The following is a 22187-nucleotide window of genomic DNA, read 5'->3' as shown; positions in this document are numbered from 1 at the left end:
ACAGAACAACATTTGATTCTGAAAATACAGCCATGAGCTACGCAATGGGAGATATTATACCACATAGTTAGAGGACAAACCTGGAAAGTTTGTACCCCCCATCCCATGAACAAACCTATATCAACATTAAAATCTATTGAAACCTAAAAACTTCTGCAGGTCACACCTCATCCTGCCAACAGCTTGTGCTGTGAAGTAGTGCAGAACATGGAAATCTAGCTCCTATCTCTGTGATGAAGAAAGGTTGCAAGTTACATGGCTGACTTTCCCTTGTACATAAAATACTAAAAAACCCAAGGTCTACCTGTACACTGTTCCAGTCATAACTGGCTGGTGGATATGAAGGCTTTCCACTTGTGCTTGTAGTGACTTTAACCTTTAATACCTTGATATATATCGAGCTAGTCAGATTTCAAACAATCTATGCACACACCTTCCCACCCGAGGTGCAAAAACGTGTATACATGTATCATCTGACGTGGATAATTTTTGTTTTGCACTTAGGACTGGAAACAGCACAAAACATGAGGAATGGAAGTTAAAAAAAAAAAAAAAAATGACAGGATATTATTTTCCGATAAAATCTTCACCAATTACCAACACATTTCATGGAGTGTGATAATAATCACATATACCTATAAAACAGCGATGAATACATTGTACATGGCCTTATTAAGTTTGCAAAACCACCAGTAACACAAATATTCAAATATTCAAGAAAGTGATTAATGAAATTCTTAACTGCAATAACACTATAAATCTTCTTTATAATCATTACAAGCCAGCACAGCCAAAAGGTGGGTGGGCTTTTCCTAGTTTGTAATCGCCACACCTCAGTACAAAATGTGCCTAGATATCTACCTGGCTTTGTTCATGTGAGTCTCTCACAATGGGAAATAAATGTTGAGCTGTGGAGAATGGAAAAGACGGTTGCCTTGGACACTTTCACTCACAACAGAAAGCAGGAATGGCTCAATTGGTGAGAAAGAAATCAGATGTCTGCAGCGAGAAGAGACACAGGGCTAACAACCTTCACAGATCAAAGTTTAGAAGGCTCCCAAGGAGCCAGCAGGAAACCCCCCCCCCCAAAAAAAAAAAAAAAAAAAAACACTTGTGTGTCACATGCATTTCAACAGGCCAGATCCCACATCAGGGATGTTCTTGTAATCTCTAGTCGGGTCAGAAATAGATACCAATATTTCAAGGACTCCCCTGCAGAATTAGGGACACATTGAGGCTTGGGGGATGGGGGAGGGTGATTTGGAACAGGCACGGCAAACCTTCTCTTGAAGCCAATGGTGCTGTCTGAATGTACAAAGTATATCAAACCAAACATACTCTATATGCTGTTATTTTCGCGTACAGATATTTCCGCGGATGACAAGGTCATAGACATTTTCGCGAGATGCTGTTTTTGCGAATCGACGCCGACCTTTACGGTAATGCTCTATCAACAAAGCGTATGGGGACATTTTCGCGTGTTGTTAAATTCGCGATCCAACTGTGATTCGCGAAATTCGCGAAAATCAAACCCTCGCTAAAATAACAGCTTTATATACAGTACTCTACTAGGGTTGAGAAATAGTGATGAAGTACAGTGACTCAATGCGCCTTGCTCTGCACAAGGACGGACAAAAACACGAAAGAAGAAAAGTTTCCACATCACTTCGCCTTATCATGTCTCATCAGATCCACATTCATTCTATCCATACATCTTTAACAATAAAAAGATGTGTGCTTTGGTCTGGGGTGATCATGAAAACAATAAAGAAGGCATCACAATTACTTGAAATATTGATGTGTAAAAATGTTGCACAATCATAAAACCAAGGACATTGTGAGTCTTGCATAATTCATCGCACGCATGCTACCTCGCTGTTGGCAAATACATCATTGTCAAAATTTCACATTTTCAAATGATCATCCTACTAATGTATGGGCCACCAATACGACATCCAGTTAGTAATATTTTAAACAAAAAAAAAAAAGCTGTAAAGTTAAAAAAGTCACACCCTTGCCACTCACAAACGAAGCCCAGCTACATTTGCTGAACTCACAGGGTAAAATATGTACAACTGAACTCTTTCTTTTATGGTAACAATGCATTACCGAGTATAGGCACAAGGTCCCAACAAAGAAATCCATCCTCACCCATATGTCAACAACAACAATTGCTGCCCGAAATGAAGAATTTCACAAATATTGAAACTTTACCATATCACCATCTTTTTTTGTGCGCAAAGTCTTGAGCAATTCTGTTGCAATGTGCCTCAATATTTGAAGTCTACACGATCCGCAATTTGTCAAAATAGGCCATTTAGAGCATGAATGCAGGCATCAAATGCTTATCAAAATAGATTTGTTATCAATAGGGAGCTTTAGATTTTGATGTGCGGATGTTTGAGAGGAGTGCGCTGGACGTTCTCCTCTCCCCTGCGTCACGTTGAAAAGTAGCTTTAGATTACGCTGGGACGCAATGTATAAAAAATAAAATGGCACCCCCATATGATCGGTGCATGAAGTAGTTCTCTACATTGCAAACTGTGCGGATGTAAAAATAGCCCAGTACGCGTAGTGAAAAACTTGGCGATGCAAGCTAAAAATAAATCGACTTGACGGGGGCTTCTGCGCATGCTCAGAACATGTTTTTTTTTTCCCCTCTGAGCGTTCGCGCGTCAAAATCTAAAGCTCCCTAATATCACTTCACCAGGGTTTTAATTGAATTTTCTTTCCTCCTCCGCATGCTTCACTTTGGCTCAGCTTTGATTCGTTTGGACCACACACCACATTTTTTAGGACTACATAGGAAAGTCTCATGCTTTTGGATATCCCGGCTTATTTTGCCGCATCAAAGCGTAAAAGCCACCATAGGGAAACACTCTTATTGCATGCTGCAGGAAGAGTCTGTCATTTATGAGGAGTAATTGGCCACAAACTGGGGCTTAAAAGAAATTGCTTACTTCAGAATCTTACAGTAAGTTCATACAATCTAAATGAACATTCAACTGGAGCCAGCATTCCTTATATCGACGGCTGTGCATGCGTTACCACACCAGGTGAAGCTTCTGTGTTACAGCGCAACTAATTGGCAGGTGCTTGGAGTTGACTTGTCTATAAACGTTCATGACAATCTACAACATACCAAACTAACCTTTAAATATTCCAAGATGCATTTCCATTTGTATGTGTTGTCAAAAACAAAGAGAGAGGAAAAGAAAATGGGGTAAAAAAATCCAAAATTTGCAAGACACCTGTGCAAACTATCCACACCAACAGTAGAGTGTAAAGTGACACAATGAAGAAGTAAGGTCTGGCAAATTTTCACACTTCATTTGAAGCCAGTACAAGCTTTCTCTTACCAGATGTTTTAGTTCCATGACAGAAACACACACAGTATACCTGTACACCAAAGATGACGCTTTATCACGCAGCAGTATGTGCCATGCACCTGCCGAAAAAAACAAATTCTCCCTAAGCTGTCAGAAGTCATGATGTTCTTCAAATTTCTCATAATTTCCACAAAAACTGTAGGCATCCAAACTGCGCAAGTCATCAGATAAACTGAAATTATCATCCAAAAATATGTTTATTATACAGACATATCATACATGTGATGAATTTACTGAATAAGTCTTTGTTCTCGACCCATAATAAATCTGGTTCAATTTAACGCATTTGTGATAAGATTCGCTACCCTCAAAGAAAACACTCTCAAGTAGTAGAGCTGATAAACTCATGGCAGATTTTAGCTAAGTCCTTTTGAAGCAGCCATTCTTGACGTGATAGAGTGAACATGGATATATTACGCGGACATGGAATAATCTCTTTTGGTAAAACGAGCGGTGTTTGACGAAACCCTACTCCTCCTAGAGATGACCTTAATCTGCCGTCTGCTCCATGCCGTTGTGATCGTGATCTCCCTTGTCTCCTGGGGAGCGGGAGCGGGAGCGGGAACGGTTGTAGCGAGGGCTCCTTGAGCGGGAACGGTCGCGGGAGCGGTCCCGGTCCCGGGAGTGGGAGCGGGAGTGGGAACGCGAGCGGCTCCTGTGAATCAAACAGATTTCGAAGACCAAGTCAATCATCTCGTTCTAATCTCTGCCACGAACCAATATAATGAATTCAATAAAACTGGGGTAGCCGTGAAACATTGGCTTGTTTTACTGAAAAATATCACATCTTGCTGGAATAGCAACTTCCCAAGGCAACAGTCAATTGGGAAGCTTCCTGTCTTTTATAGCATGACATTTGTCACTTCAGGAAGAGTTGCTACCATAGAATCTTTTCATGAAATGGGGCCTTGCAAATTTGTCTAATAGCAAAATGTCAGAAAACTGCTTCCTTCAGTTAAAGGTCCTGTTTACCTTTGGAAGCTGTGATTTAAAAAGATGTTCAACATATCACTTCTGATGCATATGTGTAGGTTTGTTGTATCACAAAACATCCTACCATATAAATTTTTTGCAATAAAGCCTAAAATATAAGGAGATATCAGTATTTTTCTCATTAAACCGCAACTGTAGATGGTTCAGTCTGAAAACATCTTTATTATAATTATTGTTCATATTTTGTGGATTTAACAACACTGAACATCAATTATACGGATTCAAATTTTTACAGTGGTCGTTTCTATCCCTAACTCACATTTTAGAACATTTTAAAGCACTAATGCTGGGCTTTTGTTTCTTCTGCAAATGATAAATTATGCCTGAAATAGAGATTAATATTCGCAGGGAAAAGGACAAGCCTAAGAAAGGAGAATCCCAAACTGCACACAGCTTTATGGGACAACCTTGAGGAAAAAAATGAGAAATGCATAATTTATTTTCACTTGCACGTACATAAGCATTAATTGTCATATAGTCCTCATTTATAATTTGTGATTTTTTTTTTCTTTTCTCTGTTGAGAATGAATTTTGAAGCGATGATACACACCTGTACCGTCGGGGAGGTGGTGATCGACGACGAGGGGACCTGCTACGAGATCGATAGCGCTTTGGTGACCTGGGAAGGGTGGAGACAAGCACAGATGGCAAACTAAGAACACAGGGGGCACAAACTATTCATGTCAAAAAGAGCGGAACTTTCCACACCATTCATATTGATTGAACTTTCCAGTTAATACTGCAGTGAATAAATAACTACTGGTAAAGCATAAATTGAGGAGTAAAAGTAAAAGAGCAATGGCAAATGCTATACTCATGATGACTTGAAGAAATGCCACTAGAAAGACTTCAGTATTAAAATGCATGTCAGCTAAAAATGTAGTTTTGTCCATGAGGAAAGAATGGGTCTCGAGGCAACCCTGCAAAAAGAAGACTACATTGTACAGGTCCAAAACATGACGAAAGAAAGACCACATCAGTTCCAAGTTTAGCTGATTGATATGGCAATGAAGAAATCAAAAATGTTCATGTGAACACTCCCTCTTCAAATATAATACACTGTTTCAAAACTGTTGTGCGTCAAGCACATTGTGAAAATGCTTTCGTAGACATACCTGCTTCGACTTCGGCTGTAGCTGTATCTACAGAAGGGGGAAATGAGAACAGAGGGAAAAAATGTTAATGTCGCCAATCTCAATATTCTACTTACCTAAAGTTTTCTCCATGCACATGTGTGTATGCAGGCCACTTTGATAGAACTTCTGTTGAGCACGCATAGTAAAATTGAGTGGACACAGCTTGAGTGGGCATAATTGGGTGTAACTCATGTTGGACAAAGTTTTATAGACTCATGCATGTCACAAGTACTGTACAGACACTTGTGTGATTTCCTATATATCTCTAAGACCTACTGCAGGTGAATATTTCATGATTTAATCTTCAATATTTGGATAACAAGCATGCACAATAACCTCCATTTACAATACGATGTATTAAATGTGTGAGCGCGGGACAGAGTTTGAATATACAAAACGTAGTTCACTGTGTAAAATCAGACACAAAAATACAGTGGTAGCACGATCTTCCCTTGTTGCACAATAATCTTGTTGCCAATCAAGCAGTTGTTCTGAGCAATTGACTTCATTTAATAAATCTAAAAAGACATTTACGAGCCAAGTCCCCAATGTGGTTATATTGAAATGAACATTAACATTATCACCACTGTTTTTAATAACTAGGATTATGATGAATACTCCAAACATTGTTAAATCATAAATCAGTCCTCTTTTTGTGACTTTAAAGAACCACTTTCAACACAAATCAACTGATTACTAAAAGTAAATTTGCAGTTTTTTTTTGCTGCAAAGTTTACTAGCAAGCAAGCAACTTGGCTATACTTTATGTCCAGAAAAAGAGAAAAGAAACAACATCAAGCAACGGACATTCATTGCATAGAGTGATTGAAAAACTGTATCATCGTTTTTATTAAACAAATTGTGTACTAGACATTATTGAACAAGCACTGTCTGCTAGAGCAACCTTTCTGCCTTTGGAAGCTGGGAGAAGAAAGGAGCCAACAGGTGTTGGGCTGGGATGAGAGAGTTGCTTAAAGCCGATTGGTTGGGGCTTGTTGATTCTGAGAGCTGATTGGCTGGGGACTGGCTGATAGTGAATGCTGATTGGCTGAGACAGATGGTGGTGTAGATTCCCCCAAGGGGATGGTTGGGGCCCTGGAGAAGCCTGAAGGCTGAGTCAAGCTGTTGAGACTTTGAGCTTGACTAGATTGGGGGAAGGGTGAGTTGACTTTGGGGATGGATTTTTGTCTGTTGTAGTAGTTGTTGTTGGTGGTGGTGGTGTTGGTGTAGGGAGCAAGGGCCTCCATCAAAGACTTTGGAAGCAGAGAGGCTAGGTTGTGTTGGTTGTGAGCCGGAGGACCCAGAGCTCTGATTGGGCGGATGGGATCATGTGATCGGTGGTGAAGAATCGTGGTGATGGTGTAGGTTGATGATGGTGGTGAGTAGGCTTTTGCAAAGTCTCCTGAAACAATGGCAGCAGAAACACTGTGATCAAGACGGTAAGCTTTACGAACACACTCCTCCGCGCCATCCCACCACTTCTCACATATATATAAAAATAAATTACAATCATTCACTGGTTTCACTCTCACATATGATACACACTGAGTAACAAAGACCTCTTTTCCTCATTTTCCTCATTCACAAAAAATTGTCATTGGAGAGTATGTAAAAGTTGCATCTAATAGAAGCAAAATGAAGATGACAAACTTAAAATAATTCAGACCTCTCTCAGTGAAAAGACAATCTTGAATAATTGGCTTTAGATTCATTGTGAAAACATTTACAAGTGCACTATAACTACATGTACATGCTATACATCTGAGTGCTGTCATACAGTAACATGTACTTATTTATGGGACTAGAAATAATAAATTGCATTTTGGAGTAGAAGCTCATCTGCATTGGAAATTCAACGGAACTTGGTGTTAAACTTTTGATCTCAATCCAAGATATTTACCTCCGCTGATGAAAGCTATAGTGTTGACAGCTGAAAATTCAGGAAGGTAAATTATATCTTGTATTGAGATCAAAAACACCAATTAACATCAATTTCAGTTCAATAATTGCATTTGGTAAAAATAAAGAAACAAAAACATAAAACCTGATGAGAATGAAGTCCAATACAATATCCTGCAACCCAAAAGCTTTAGTGCATAATATGCAAGTATGGTACAACTTGTACATGTACAATGTACCTGATATACACTGTATTTATGCAGAAATAAATTTGGTACAAGTCGATGGGGAAGTTAGGAATTTGTTTATACTACAAACAAAGAACATGAGACAAATTTCTGGTAATAATTTCTGCCACACAATCAGACTGCATATATGTGCATTTTAAAGAAAAAAAAAGAAACACACAAATTTTATAATGCGCAGTCAACCTCACCTACACTGTATTAGTTGTTGACCTCGCACTAGTCAAGAAATCGGCTAGGTCAAAGAAAATATCTACCTGAATGAATATAAGATGTGTTAATTCTATTTTATTGTATAAAAGTCAAATAAAATAAACAAACATAATGTGACAGTCTGGCCACTACACATTTCCTTCAATTAAAGTTACATACATTGTACACTGTATATACAATGTATGTACTAGTATGTACCATAGTTAGTGAGACTACTAAAACTCTACACTGTATGATGGACAGAATACCATGCACACCATCTCATATTTTCATTACAGTTTGTTCAATAGAAAAAAAAATCAGAACAAAAATTGACTTGCACAGGAAAAAATTCCTTTATACTGCTTTTGTCAAAATTCACTTTTGTCTGAGGTTGTTATTTGATAAAAGGTGTTTCATTCTCCCCCCCCCCCCCCAAAAAAAAAATAAATAAATGTGAAACTATAAAATTTTGTGACTTCTACAACCTGTTATGTGATATCTTTTGTCTTATTTTCATGAAACTTCTTGGAACTATTCTGCTTGTTTGATTTCATTCTAATCAAATGAAAGTTGACTTTAATGCCACGTCATATCACTTAAAATCTGGGTAAAATTTAGAAAGCCCCTCAGCCATACAGGGATCAATTCCTTATGGCACTCTATGCGGAGAAGGGGGAATATGTACATCCCGGCGGAAAGATTATTACATCTAATAACCTGTATGTATTCAACAGCTGTTTGCTTATTAACAGGCTTATGGATATTTGAGTAGGTGTTGTAAGGTACAGTACTGGCAGTGTAGGTGTTATGATAGGGTAGATTTCAGGAAATTAATATCTGTTACGGAAAGAGTTAATCTCAGTTATGTACATTGGCACCTGGCACCATACAAGATAACAGCCAGGCCTGTTTTCACAGGAAAACATTGAGGTACAATGTATAATGTACATCATTTTAAAACTGTCATGCTGCATGGACATACATTTGTACAGTAAAACATGGGACAAAAAGTCAAGGGCATCCTGTGACCTTCTTGAAAAAAGAAACATCCAAACCTGGTGACAAACTTTGTATCTCAAATTTGGGTACAAATCACTTTTTTCCCCCTTTTTTTTTTTGGGGGGGGGGGGGATTTAATCATCAGATAATCAGTCAAGTGATGTCCTGTCTAAATCCTAGCTAAATTTGTATCTTACATGTACTCCCAAATGAAGCCATCAGGGCATGTCAGAGGAAATGTGATCCCATTTGTTATAGTGCTTTGGCTGCCATCTCTTTTTGGCTCTCCTGAACAAGTCATTTTTTAGATACAAAATGTACGACGTTTTGCCGCTTCAACAGCGTTTATCAATGCACACTCATGAATACAATATAATGGTAAGGTACAAAGTACAAAGTTCTACGTGTAATACGCGTCTATATGCTGTGTATAATGACATTCTCCCGCCGATGCATCGTAGTGGGCCTCACCATACACGCATAATAAGCGAGGTCATGATATTTTGATTGATTGTCAGACATATTGGATTCTTGGCGCTCTACCACAGCTGAGTCAGATCAATTTAGGGAACTAATAATCACGCAGGAAGAGGATCATCAACAGGACAAAGGAGCGAATCTCCAACATTAGATCATACAGTATCCACACTGTATGCACAATAAAATCACTGTGATATTCTTTAAAGGGATTGTATAGTTTTGGTTGAGACCTAACTTCAGGTTTCTAAGATTGTTTTGCTGAGATGTAATGAGAAAACTCTTTAATATGAAAAAGCAAGTAATTTCAAGAGGGATTTGATAATTATTTGATAAAAATTGGTTTTTGAATGGCCGAGATATCCAAAACAAGCAATCTTAATAAAAAAAAGTAGGCCCTACCTTTCATTAGGATCACTTTGTTTTACTTTGTTTCTGGATGTCTCCGCCATTCCAAAACTGATTTTCATCTCATAAACTTTGAATTCCTCTCAGAATGGTACCATGCTCTGTATAATTTCATGTGGCTTCTCACAAAAAGTTAACAGCCCAATCCTCATCTCCACTAATACTATACCATCCCTTTAAAGTACATGAATGTACAGTGTACATTTATGTGCCTAATGAAATTGTTGGCACAGAGGCACATACCATAATGTATTGCATGTACATGTCCTAATAAAGTGACAAAATTGCTACAAATAATGATAGCAATAGATGATATCAATCCCTATTTTCATTCTATGAAATATCCTGTGACAGACAAAAAGAATTTAAGAAAGAAATAATTCCTACTGCAAAACACGCACATACACAACAGCCCCCCCCCCCCCCCGAAAAAAAAAAGAAGAAGAAGAAAAGAACAGAAACAAAAGCAACTGGTGCACTACAATGTATAATCAAAAACATCAAAAACTTGTAAGAAAAAAAATAAAAAAGGAATTGTTCAACAGAAAAAGGAATTGTTCAACAGAAAAAAGAATACAACTGCACAAGAGAAGTTGTCCATGAACAGAATGTATCCATTAATATTTATGGTATACATGTATGTACGTGCCTGTAATGGTTTTAAAGGAACACACCATTATTGCATAGAGGTTCACTAGGAAAGTATTTAGATACAATGAGAGGAAGGATGCAAGGATACATTGACATCAGAAATTTCACAGATCAGGGAAAACTAGAAAGACACATACACACACACACACACACACACACACACACACACACGCACACACACACAAACACAACACAGTGACATTCCAGACCCATACAAAGAAATGGTGCCCGTACAGTACAACCTTACTTTAACACAATTTGTAAACCTCGGAAAAGGAATCAATTTTTGAATAAAGAGATGGTATGATAGTTAAAGTAATTTTCACCCGATTTCGAACAAAATTTTACCTTTGAACTCATAATATTTTACTCTTTCTTATCAGACTATCTCATACACCATTTGGACTGGATTTCCCCTTTAATTGATTTTCATCCATTGCCTCCTTCCTACTGTGGCAGGATTGCCTTTTTTGAATACCAGCTGCACTCATATTATTTCCTTTCATTGCTGAGCCAGGGCTGTAAAAAAAACACACTGCCTTGTTCAAAAAATAGATTTTGTCATACATGCCCTCAACCTGGCTCCACTAAAATTCAATTTCTATAATCACTTGTATGATCATAATTCCAGTTCAGCTCTGCAGTGAACTTGCATCAGCATGACACTATCAAAAGTAGAACAAGCCACGGAATATGTTCCTCCTACGAGTTACAATGCCATTTCTTTCCCTTTTTAAACCTTTTTTTTACCTTTACATTGGGCAATTCCACGGTAACTGACGTTACGTGTAAGGATTTTCATGAAATTGTTTATGCTGTAGTTTTGTGAATGAAAGCACCTGGGGCTTGTAATTAGCATTGATGAATGAGTTCATGAGAATGAAGAAATAGGTGGAAAGTTTTTCTCTCAAACTGCATTCCTTATCACATAGCAAGTGAAAATGTGTCGGTAACTGACGTTACGGAAAAAGGACATGGGAAATTATGGTGTAGATTTAAATGGAAATATCTCATGTCCCTGACTTCTAAACTCTATGTGTTTTATATGGTAATATACCTAGGTTCTTAGGAACAGTCGTGCAAAATAATGTGCACTTTAGATATTTCCTTTTAGCACCATGCCAATTTCAGTGAAGGCATGACGGTAACTGACGTTACGTAACTGACGTTACGCTTACATTTGCCATAGGGTTTACACATGGAAAATCATGATTAGGAATAGTTTTGTGATATTTTATAATTCTGACCTTTCAGAGTGATTTGTTTGATATGGAATCATACCTTGGTTCATCAATTACAAATACCCAAATGAAATGAAACATTAGTCTATTTTCTTTGTGTTTAATGAAAACTTAAAGGGAAACATGTCAGTAACTGACGTTACGTAACTGACGTTACACATACTTTTGCTATGGGGTTTACAAAGAACTAATTTATTTAACAGGTTATACTGCTGCAGTATACCAGTAACAATCCCAGGCATTTACTTAGCAACAAATTAAAACAAAATCTAAAGACACAAATGGGATGGGATCCTTAGGGGGCAAGCTCCCCCCCCCCCCCCATGCCATAGCACAGTTGAGCAAAAATAATGTAAATGCACCAGAGGATATTTCTTGACATTTGTCTTAAGATTGAATGCTTATTCAACAGTTATGATTACACAGAGCCATTTAGATTCAGCAGTTCCAAGTATGAATATTGACATAACTAAGGTTTTTTTTTTATTAATGAACAGGAAAATTTCTATCTAGAGTACCCCACCCATAATGCCCTGCAGTACTACACAAAACACAGATATTTTTGTGTTTGAAAAAAAAAAAAATCTTTCAGGTCATGGGGAAAAAACACAGACATACAAATAAAAATATTCATAGGGCCTATTCTCTATATATGTATGAAATCTACTGTGATATATTCTTTCTTCTTTTCTTTATTTTACTCCTTCTCCCTCAAGGCATTGTTAGGGCCACAAATTAAAAAAAAAAATGATCTCCATTATCAATAATGATTAAAATGAATAGTGTTACACTTTCAATATTTTTTCTGTGAAGAAGAATCATGCTATTTTGGTCAAAAGGGCATTATTTGTTTATTCCTTGCTTGAAGGAATGTAATTGTTTTTCTTTTCCTTTTCGCTGGTATATCAAGGCTTGCAAATACATCCCAGATATCAAGAAATAAAACTTTGCAACGAAAGAATTCTAAGATCAATATAAACGAATCTTCCTGTTCATAATTATCATGTATTACAAAAATGTCCCTGCATGAATGAAATAAAGTGATAAACAAATATGAACAGTTTTTTATTTTACCCTAGAATCACCTCTCACTTTGAGCAACATCAGTGTTAAACGTTGAGCAACATCAGTGTTAGTTTCAAACAGTAATGACAGTACATGCCTTATGTCAGGCCTGCTTATGTACCATTTCTAGATGTGCCATATTAACTAAACCACACATTTAAGTGTAAGCGAAGAAATATATCTGTTCCTGCATTTGCCTTTAGATAGAAACTTCACTAAGCTTCCAGAAAAAAAGAAAAATGCTAGCAAAAGTAGTTATTAGTAAAGATTATAAAACTGTTGGTATACAGCTGTACAGAAGCTTTTTAATAGAAAAAGGTGGTTACCATGCAACAACATCATTGATTAGGCCTACAAATTTGGTAGCTTTATCATCCCGTAGGACTGTGAATGTACTGTATAGTAATTTGAGTGCATTATATATTGCATGTGGTAAACCTAAACTTCCAGATGATTTAACCTTAAACTTGTGTTGAACAGAAAATCAAAAGCTCAACCCTCCCACCAAAAAAAAAAAAAGATAAATAAATAAATAAGATAAAATGAACAAAAAAAAAATGTATCCATGGACATACAGTGTACCATGGTGATGACATCATTCCCTATCAAAGTTCCCAGATGTATTGAAATGGCCTAAATTAAAACATTTGCCTAAGTTATAATTACTGACATGGTAACTGACGTTACATACTGGTATTATATGACGTTTCGGTAACTGACGTTACACATTTTGATGTGTTCATTTGACTCTCCAGTATGCCAAGTATCCTTATTTTCTGGTATTGAAAGGAAGGCATATGGGCATACATTAGAAATCATAAGTTACATCATACAGCTCATTTTCTTTGATGAATAAAGTTAAAAATTCCTTGTTTTTGGTAACTGACGTTACATCCATCATTGTCACACTAATTAAAAGTTTTTATAAAATTCTTTAAAGCAACCAGCTTTTTCTTTCTATCATGTGGTAAAAGACTCGTCTGGTAACTGCATACATATAAAAGATTGTTGTTTAGAGTACTAGTAAAGTGGATATACAGAGGGCAAATTATGTGACAATACACTCTTTCTTACCATTGAGTTATAGGCATATTTTGGCAGCCATTTTGAAAATCAAAATGGCCGCTTTTATTGAAAAACATAATGATTCTTAAAACTTCAACTCAAGTATTATCTGAAAATGTATGGTGTTTGAAACAAATATCATTTTGAATTTTCGGCATCTGTGTCCTACATACCGTGGAATTGCCCATTGTACATGTACTGTAAGAGTCACAATATGTTTTTTGTTCTTGCTTTTTTTATGGGGGGGGGGGGAGAAAGAGCAGTTAAAAAAAAAAAAAAAAATCTTTATTCAAGGACAATCTTCTACTCGCTGTACATGACTACACGTTGTATACCTGCACACCCAATCGAGCACAGGTTTGAAACCACAATAAGATGCAGCTAGCATGACATTCAAAGATTATTTTGACCTTCATGGCAAATTGACAAGCTTATTCAAATTATTCCACTCTACATGTTTCTTTTGATTACATTTCTGGGGTGGGTGTTTGTCTTCGACTGCATTTGTTCATGCCACAGTATGCAAGCCTACCTGTATGACAGGTTTTACACTGTAAGTTTATAGAAAAATTTGTTTTGCAGTCATGGCTCTGAATGGTTGTGGTCAGTGGGAGAGTCCAACCAACTGCTGACAATGACAACGCCAAGCATATTGCGTGTTGAAAGAGGATTAGCATAGGTATGCTTTAGTACAAGTACACGTGTACATGTATGTCATCATTATTAATAAGCAAAGTAGAGCGTAGTTAACAATTGGCACTGTATGTGAGCTCTGTTCACGTGCATGTGGTTGAAGTTGGTGAAATGGCATGGTACATGTGCCTGATGATTATGGGACCAGCTACAAGTTGTACAGATCGATAGCAAGCTCTCAATAGCAAAAAACCGAGCTGGCCAGATTCTCTCTGATATCTACAGCATTGGTTTTGATGATAAGCTTCAATTGGGAAGATTGAAGAAATTTTGATAGTGTATTGTTTGAGACTCATCTGTGACATACAGTTACTGGTACACTCTATGTCGACTGCAAAACAAGTCCAGAAATTTAGCATTTCCTAATATATTTTTCTTTTTCTGAGGTCAAATTTCCTCACGAGTGCCAAACAAACATTGCAATGCCCCATAGTTTAAATACCACATGGTTCCCCCTTTCAACATTATTCTGTGTACTGAACTGATGTATTGTATTCATGGTACAGCTGTACATGCAGGGAGGGATTTCAAACTATTTAATCAAGTTTCATCATCAGTATGAAGGAGTAGAGAATCCCAGAATAAGTTCCCATTCATGACAACTCTTATCTTCTCACTTTCTCTCCTTCAGGCACTTAGGAACTGAAGTATCGGTTTCCTCTACATGGTATAACACTTGCAGGTATTGTAAGTTACAGAGTTGTAAACACAGCCAGCATTTACACTCTGAAAAACAGAGTGCAATCTACACTAGAGCACAGCACAGCACAGTACTGTACAGCCTCAGTAAAGACAAAAGTCCAGTCAGGTAAAATGTACTGCATCTGCTATGAAGAGTTCTTTGAGGGGGAAAAAAAATGACAGTGCAGAATACACACAAATACATAAACACACAGAGGTACATTGTACACACACATTATACAAACATTGAAAATTATGATGAAATATAAAAACATACACACACATACACATCTTAACAATGACACAAACATACAGTGGTATTCTCACACACACATACAGTGTACAATGTACAGCACATGCATAGAATACAAACATAAACAGATTATGCACGCACAGATGAATGTACAATATTTCCATTACACATTTGACAAATCTGCCATGTGGCTCATAATTCAGATGTTAAAAAAAAAAAAAAAAAAAAAAAATGTTCAGCAAGATTTGCTATAAGAGACTGGATGCAAATTTGTGCAATCTACTACATGTATATATCATGGATCAACATGATAATATATAATGTACATAGTCCCTATACAAACAGGCCCATCATTAGCTGGTAGCCAAAGCAATCTATCCAGACCTGGTGATAACAGCCTATACATGACTACTGAATTATTTATGTCATGAACACACAGTATAACACACACACACACATACACACATGAGTGTCAGCTACAATCACATTGTTTAAACATACACACGTATACATGTACATACATTGTATGTAACACACACACATACACACATACAACTGTACAGTACATACATGTAGGATGGTATAAACTAATCATTCTCTTTTTAGTTCTCTCCCTTTTTTCCTCTCTCTCTCCTCTCTTTTTTCTTTCATGTCTACCTTACAATGTATTTCTAGGATCTTTCTTTGTTCAATTCATGGCACATTGCCAAATTGCAATAAGAACAGAAAAAGAAGAAGATAATTCATGTGTTGACATTACATGTATGTACAGTATGTACATCACCTCACATCTTATTCCAGACATTACTGCAGGATTCTGACCCATCCCCCCCCCCCCCCATTAAAAAACAGACAGGAATAATACTAGTAAAAATAGATTTCAGACACACTTAACATACACCACACTGTAGTAACATCCTTCAAAGCTTGTCTTACAGTGCAGAATTTCAGGATTTTTACAAAGTCAGTTCTACAGTTCATGTAGACAATATCACACAGATCACGTAAACACGCATACCATGTGCCTCAAACATTCCAACACATAGTGGAGCACATTCGGCCATGTATTAGAGCATTTTATGTCTTTCTTCAAAAGGCATAATCTATACGTTTTTTTATGTTCTTTTTAATCATCATTAGTGATATTTGTACTGAAAGTTGGGGTGGTGATAATCAAATTAAGTATATGCATGAAAATGAAAATTGATACTAACACCTTCTCTTGTCTGACTCAAATATTACGAATATCAGGCAATTTCACAAGATCATTCCATAACATCAATTCTTTAGATGATCTTTTTTTTTTTTTGGGGGGGGGGAGGGGAGGGGATCCTCCATGTAGTTGGTTTTTCAAACATAAAATTGATGTAGGTCCTAAAAACTCATAACAACTTGATCCTTGCAAAACAAGCTCGCTTTTCATTGATAGAGGAATATCCGTATTTACCCCAACATGTAGGGTACACTGCAAATGATCCCTTCCAAGCAAGATTTTTATTATTATGACGGTGACTTTCTCTTTAAAATAGACATGTTTTTAATCATTATCTAGGAGTATTAATGTGATAAAGTTAAAAGCCTGTCAATGGCTGGGTATGGTAGTCAAGTTTGCTAGACAAAACAGTCACTGTGTTAACTCCCTGGCCCCATTTCACAAAAGATGTTAGGATAGCAACTCTTGCTAGAATGGCAACTTCCCGTTATTGGCATAGTAACAGCCAATCAAGAAGCTGGATTATTGCCTGTTTCTTTTTCTTTTTTATTATTGTCATTACCATAGCTCAGCACAAGTTTCCATCATAGCAACTCTTAATATGAAATGGGGCCCTGGTGTGTCTAACTACTTCTTGTTTAGTCTGGTACAGCATATTTTTAGCGTCAATCTCCTTTCATGATCCTACCATTACACTGAATTGCAATAATTCTGATTGCTGCATGTACAGTGGCAGCAAAAGGAGTGTTATAGTGCTCATATTAATGGCTTTTGGCCATGGAATGGCAATATATTCTTGGATGGCACAGTGTTGATCTTTTTTTTAATATATATATCACAAAAATAACCAAAGGAATAATCAAGAGGTAGCAACGTTATCAGTCTAGTGTGGAAGACTGTGGGGAAACAATGTTTGATTCGTTTCATACCTCGATCGTCCGTATCTTCCACCGCTGTATCGCGGCGCGACGTCGCGATCTCGTTCACGTCCACGGCTCGGCCGCCTGGACTTCCCGCTGGACATCTCTACTCGGACCCGCCGGCCACAAAGATACCTTAAGGAAAGAATTTGACTCTCAAAGTTTACTCTGGCACATACAATGTACAATCCTACAAAATAACTTTATACTGACATAAGAAAAATGGGGTGAATGCTTTGTCCTGTGTTACAAATACTGTACAATGAGGTGGTTTTAATATCAGGACCTTCAAACTTTATTGTATGCCATACTCAAAATACATGCACAAGATCCTATACCTTATCTCTCGAGTATAATGTACTGTAACTTGGGTATACAATGGAGTTGAGGCTCAGTATAAACAGTGTTTTTCTTTTTAATGCTACTGTACATGTACCGTACATGTACAGTACTAGCATAAAATTATAAAACGAAGACAGTTATGTAATGGCACATGGATTATGACTCTATCCACCTTCAGGAATATCATCAATTTGAATGTTGTGTTCTCCTAGAGTCAGTATCTACAGTATCTTAGATGAACAGAACAGATACTGTATGCCCCACTATGAAGCAAGCGCAGTAATATGCTGCCACACCGCAGGTGGGCCTCTGAGTGCTATTAACAGTGCATCACCTAAAACTGCTCATTTTCCGAGTAGGTCAAATGGCACATCCAAAAAATGCACTATAAAAGAATGCTGCAGACCACAAATTTGGAATGTGATCCAAAAGCATTCACTGGCCTGTTGCCAATTTAACGATTACTAAGATGCGTAATTGCCTCTTCCGCTAAGCCAGGCATACTCTTGCACATGATAAAACATAATTTGGTATTTCCTAATTGCCGTCATATGTCTGTAGTTCTACGGTATAACAAGTCATTGTACACATGCAGTAGCCATGGCAAAAGATGAAAAAACACAACATAAACTTGTTATTGTTTTGACGTCTCACAGGGGAAAAATCTGCTTCAATTTTATATGTTTTTCCGTTTTGCTTATTTCTTGAAAGATCATATTATTCTGCATGCTTCTAAAAATGGATAATGACTGAATAATGCCTCCGGCGACACCTCACGGCTGAGGCATAGAAATGCTTCAGCAGCTAAATTTTGATCCAGTGAAATTGCTAAAGCATATTTTTCAATACCTGCAAGATAAAAATAATTATGTTCCCATAACAAACCGTATCCTAAATGGAATTTCTAAACTTGACTTTACTTTTATCGTTTACTTCTTAAAGCTTGCAGGGCTCGACACACTTTTTTTCCTCTGGTGACCACTAAAATCTTTGAATTTTAAATTTTGAAGGTCTGAAATGAAAGAAAATTATTTAAAAATTCATTCTGAATATTAGCTGCCCAATCAGGCCACCAAATGATAGCCCTTTTTTTAAAGTTTTGAGGCCTGACATCAAATTTTAGTGTCCTGTGGTCAATAAAGGAGAAGAAAGACTGGATTCAAATACATTTAGGAAATATCAAAGCATGTAGAGAAGGTACATGTATGTACCCCATTTGCACATTTACATGTAAACTATGTATCAAAAGCTGCTGAAATTGGTCAAACACAAAGAATTAATCACATCAACGGATCCACATTGATAAAAATACAAAATAATCATTTGCATTATTTGTACACACCTGGGGCCCGTTTCATAAAACTTGTTAATCAGTGACAACTGCCACGTTTCTATGACAAATTTTCTGTCAGCCAATCAGATGCAAGGATTTCTGTAGTTTGTCACATCTATGACAACTTGTCACTGATGGTAAGTTTTATGAAATGGGCCCCAGATCTCAATTTCTGTACAGTTGCAAGGCTGAGGAAAAAAAAAAACAAAAAAAAAAAACAACCAAAAAGCTGTTTCACTGACCTCTGCAGACAGAATTCAAGATGAAAACCCACAGCTAAATTCACATTTGATGTACTAACACCGTTTGTACCACGAAAGACAGAGAGAGAGAGAGAGAGAGGGAAAGAGAGAAGAGAGAATTTTCCCGTATTCTTTGTTACTTACTTTCCGTCGAGTCCTCTGACCGAATCATGTGCATCGCGGCTATCGACAAACTCCACAAAGGCGAAGCCCGGGGGGTTCCGCGCGATCCAGACATTGCTGATCTGGCCGTAGTAGCTGAACGCCCTCTCAATCTCGTGTTTGGCCGCGCCGCTCCCTAGGTCGCCGACGTAGACCTTGCAGTCGAGCGGGCCATGGTCTCGATAGTGCGAGGACATCTTCCCCTTGTCGCCCCGGGTACCCAAGTAGCCGTCCAGTTTTCGGAATGGAAAGAAGACTCACGCCTCCTCAACGATTATATGAAGCTGTTGGCGACACAAGAAGAACTAGTGACATGAATGGCTGTCTCAGAATCTTTTACTAATGAGGGGAAAAGTCTCCTGTGTATTAGCTGAACATGGGGAGGCACCTGGGGGGCCAACTAACAATGTTGGCAGAAGTCCAGGAATAGTGGACATTTTTGTGTGTGTGTCTAGACTTCCTGTTTGTACAACATCTCTGGTGTTGTGACAATTTGAGAAAACACACACATGCTGGTAATTGTATATAACCTCTAACTTGGCACACAGCTTCAATCATAACTGTATCAAACCAATACATAGTCAGGAGTCATAGGACAATGCCATAAATGACATTGACACATAATTTATAATATACTGTAACCATCATTTAAATGCTATTCATTGAGCATATTCAAAACAGTGACAAAGTTATTCATATCAAATACAATTGACATCTAGTTGTCAATTACATACATGTTTTTTTACCTGATTTTGTAAATTATAAATATCTTTTTTTTAAAGGGGGAGGGAGTTGTTTTTAACGTGTGTGTTCATATTGGATACGGGTAAACAATTTAGACAACATTTTGTGTCATAGAAAAACTGTAGAATTGTATCCAACACCCCAACTGTGCACTACAATTTTGTAGTCACATTTTCTTCTGGATCTGGATCAGTACGCAGGACCAGGGCCCTGTTTTATGGAGAGTTAAAATTGATTATATACAGTTGATTTCAACTGTAAGTCTAGATGGAAGCCTGTGTGGTAAGGAAATTTAAAACTGATTTTATCTTTTGATAAAACAGGGTCAGGGCCCAGGTGGTATAGTGCAGCTGGGAGAGAGGGTGCCAAACTAATATAAGTCGGAATGAAGGTGGCTTTTTTTTTCTATTTTACTTCTGAAAACTTCTGGAGATTACTGTTGCTGGGAGGTTCTTGTAATTTGTTGTGCTTGGCTGGGTATTGAAGATAAAGTTCATGTTTTAATTCCATGGAATCAAGTATAAACTTCTGTTCTGAAATACAAATGTATAGCAAGCAAATATATTCCCATGCTCTTACTTATTTTCGCACTGGTTTCTGGTTCCGCGAAATGCACAGAAATGTCAACACCATGAAAATGTTCACTTTTATGGTAAACCCAGTCCATCATACCCACTTCAAATTGCAGAAGAATCTAACGTTACATGTACATGTGTACACTGCATGGCACTTCTGCGGCTTTGCGGTCACTAACATAAATCTATGAGACTAGGTGATCTACTCACCTCGCAATTGAAAAAAGAACATAAGTATATTTATGATTAAGATGCTGAACGGCTAATTTCATCAGAAGTGTGCCGATGGTACAACTTGAAGGTGAAGGATGAACCCCCCCCCCCCCCAAAGATTTCTGAGTCTCTTTTTGAAAGCAAACGAGCTGCACCTAGAAATTCGACACAGTGGTCAGTGCACAAACAAAAATGAAGCAGATTAGTAAAGTCTGGCATGCATGCAAAGCTCTTGAAAGCAAGGTGAATAGCCCTTCCTATCCAAGCTTTGCTTTGATCAATTTTTGTTTTAAATCTAACGTTAGAACCTAGTATAATCAACTACCTGGTCTGACCTGACAGACGGTCAACAAAGCAAGAGAATTAAGAGATAGCACTGCAGCAGCAGCAGCGTACGTACGACGTGCATGCAGTTTCCGTAAAGCCTACAGACTGTAGCCTACGTCACACACACACACACACAGCGACCTTCACTGGCTATCTCGTACCACGCAGTCTCAGCTATGGACACACGCACGCCATATCAACGATTGAAATGCAGCCTCGGTCACTCAACACAAATGCGCACGAATATTTCACATTACGGGCATCTAAACAGATATCAGATACACAAAATGATGTAAATAGCTCTAGATATTGGATATCACTATATCAATCACTCGAAGGTTTGGAGGAATATTGATAAAAACGTCTGTACTTACGTAAAATTTGGGGCTTCGTGCCACCAACTCTTTTCTATGCGATTGACGCTCGATCGATCGATCAACGAAAAAATGCCCCGTATATGTAGGACGCCCTCCCCGCCGTCCGGCGTCTTAACCTCCAGTTTTTTCATTGGCTGTGCATGCAGCAGTGGAGGGTGATGAAAAAAAGAAAAGAAAAAGAAAAGCCGAATCAAAACTTTGTGTTTCAGTTGAATCATGGTTATGAGGAGTATGGCATGATTCATGCAGAGACTCCAACCCCAAGCACCTTCTGATCGGGAGATTCTCCCGCCTGAAACCCCTTGCAAACGGGAGACTCAAACTATATTCACGACTCTAGGTTTTAGAT

At 37.7% G+C, this 22187-nt stretch overlaps 1 protein-coding gene across 1 annotated transcript; it reads right to left on the bottom strand.

Annotated features, from left to right (window-relative positions):
* Positions 1-1097: 1097 nt before the first annotated feature.
* LOC140235573 (serine/arginine-rich splicing factor 10-like) lies at positions 1098-21885 on the bottom strand. Its single transcript, XM_072315578.1, has 6 exons — positions 21836-21885; positions 19585-19886; positions 17533-17658; positions 5498-5524; positions 4933-5001; positions 1098-4044 (listed from the first exon to the last, which is right to left on the bottom strand). The coding sequence occupies exons 2-6, from the start codon at positions 19797-19799 to the stop codon at positions 3879-3881; spliced, it is 603 nt and encodes a 200-aa protein (XP_072171679.1). The 5' UTR covers positions 19800-19886; positions 21836-21885; the 3' UTR covers positions 1098-3878.
* Positions 21886-22187: the final 302 nt, after the last annotated feature.

The sequence above is a fragment of the Diadema setosum genome, chromosome 12 (genome assembly GCF_964275005.1).
Source record: "Diadema setosum chromosome 12, eeDiaSeto1, whole genome shotgun sequence".
NCBI lineage: Eukaryota > Metazoa > Echinodermata > Echinoidea > Diadematoida > Diadematidae > Diadema > Diadema setosum.
The sequence above is the reverse complement of the archived record's forward strand: the minus strand, read 5'-3'. Positions and strand labels throughout refer to the sequence as shown.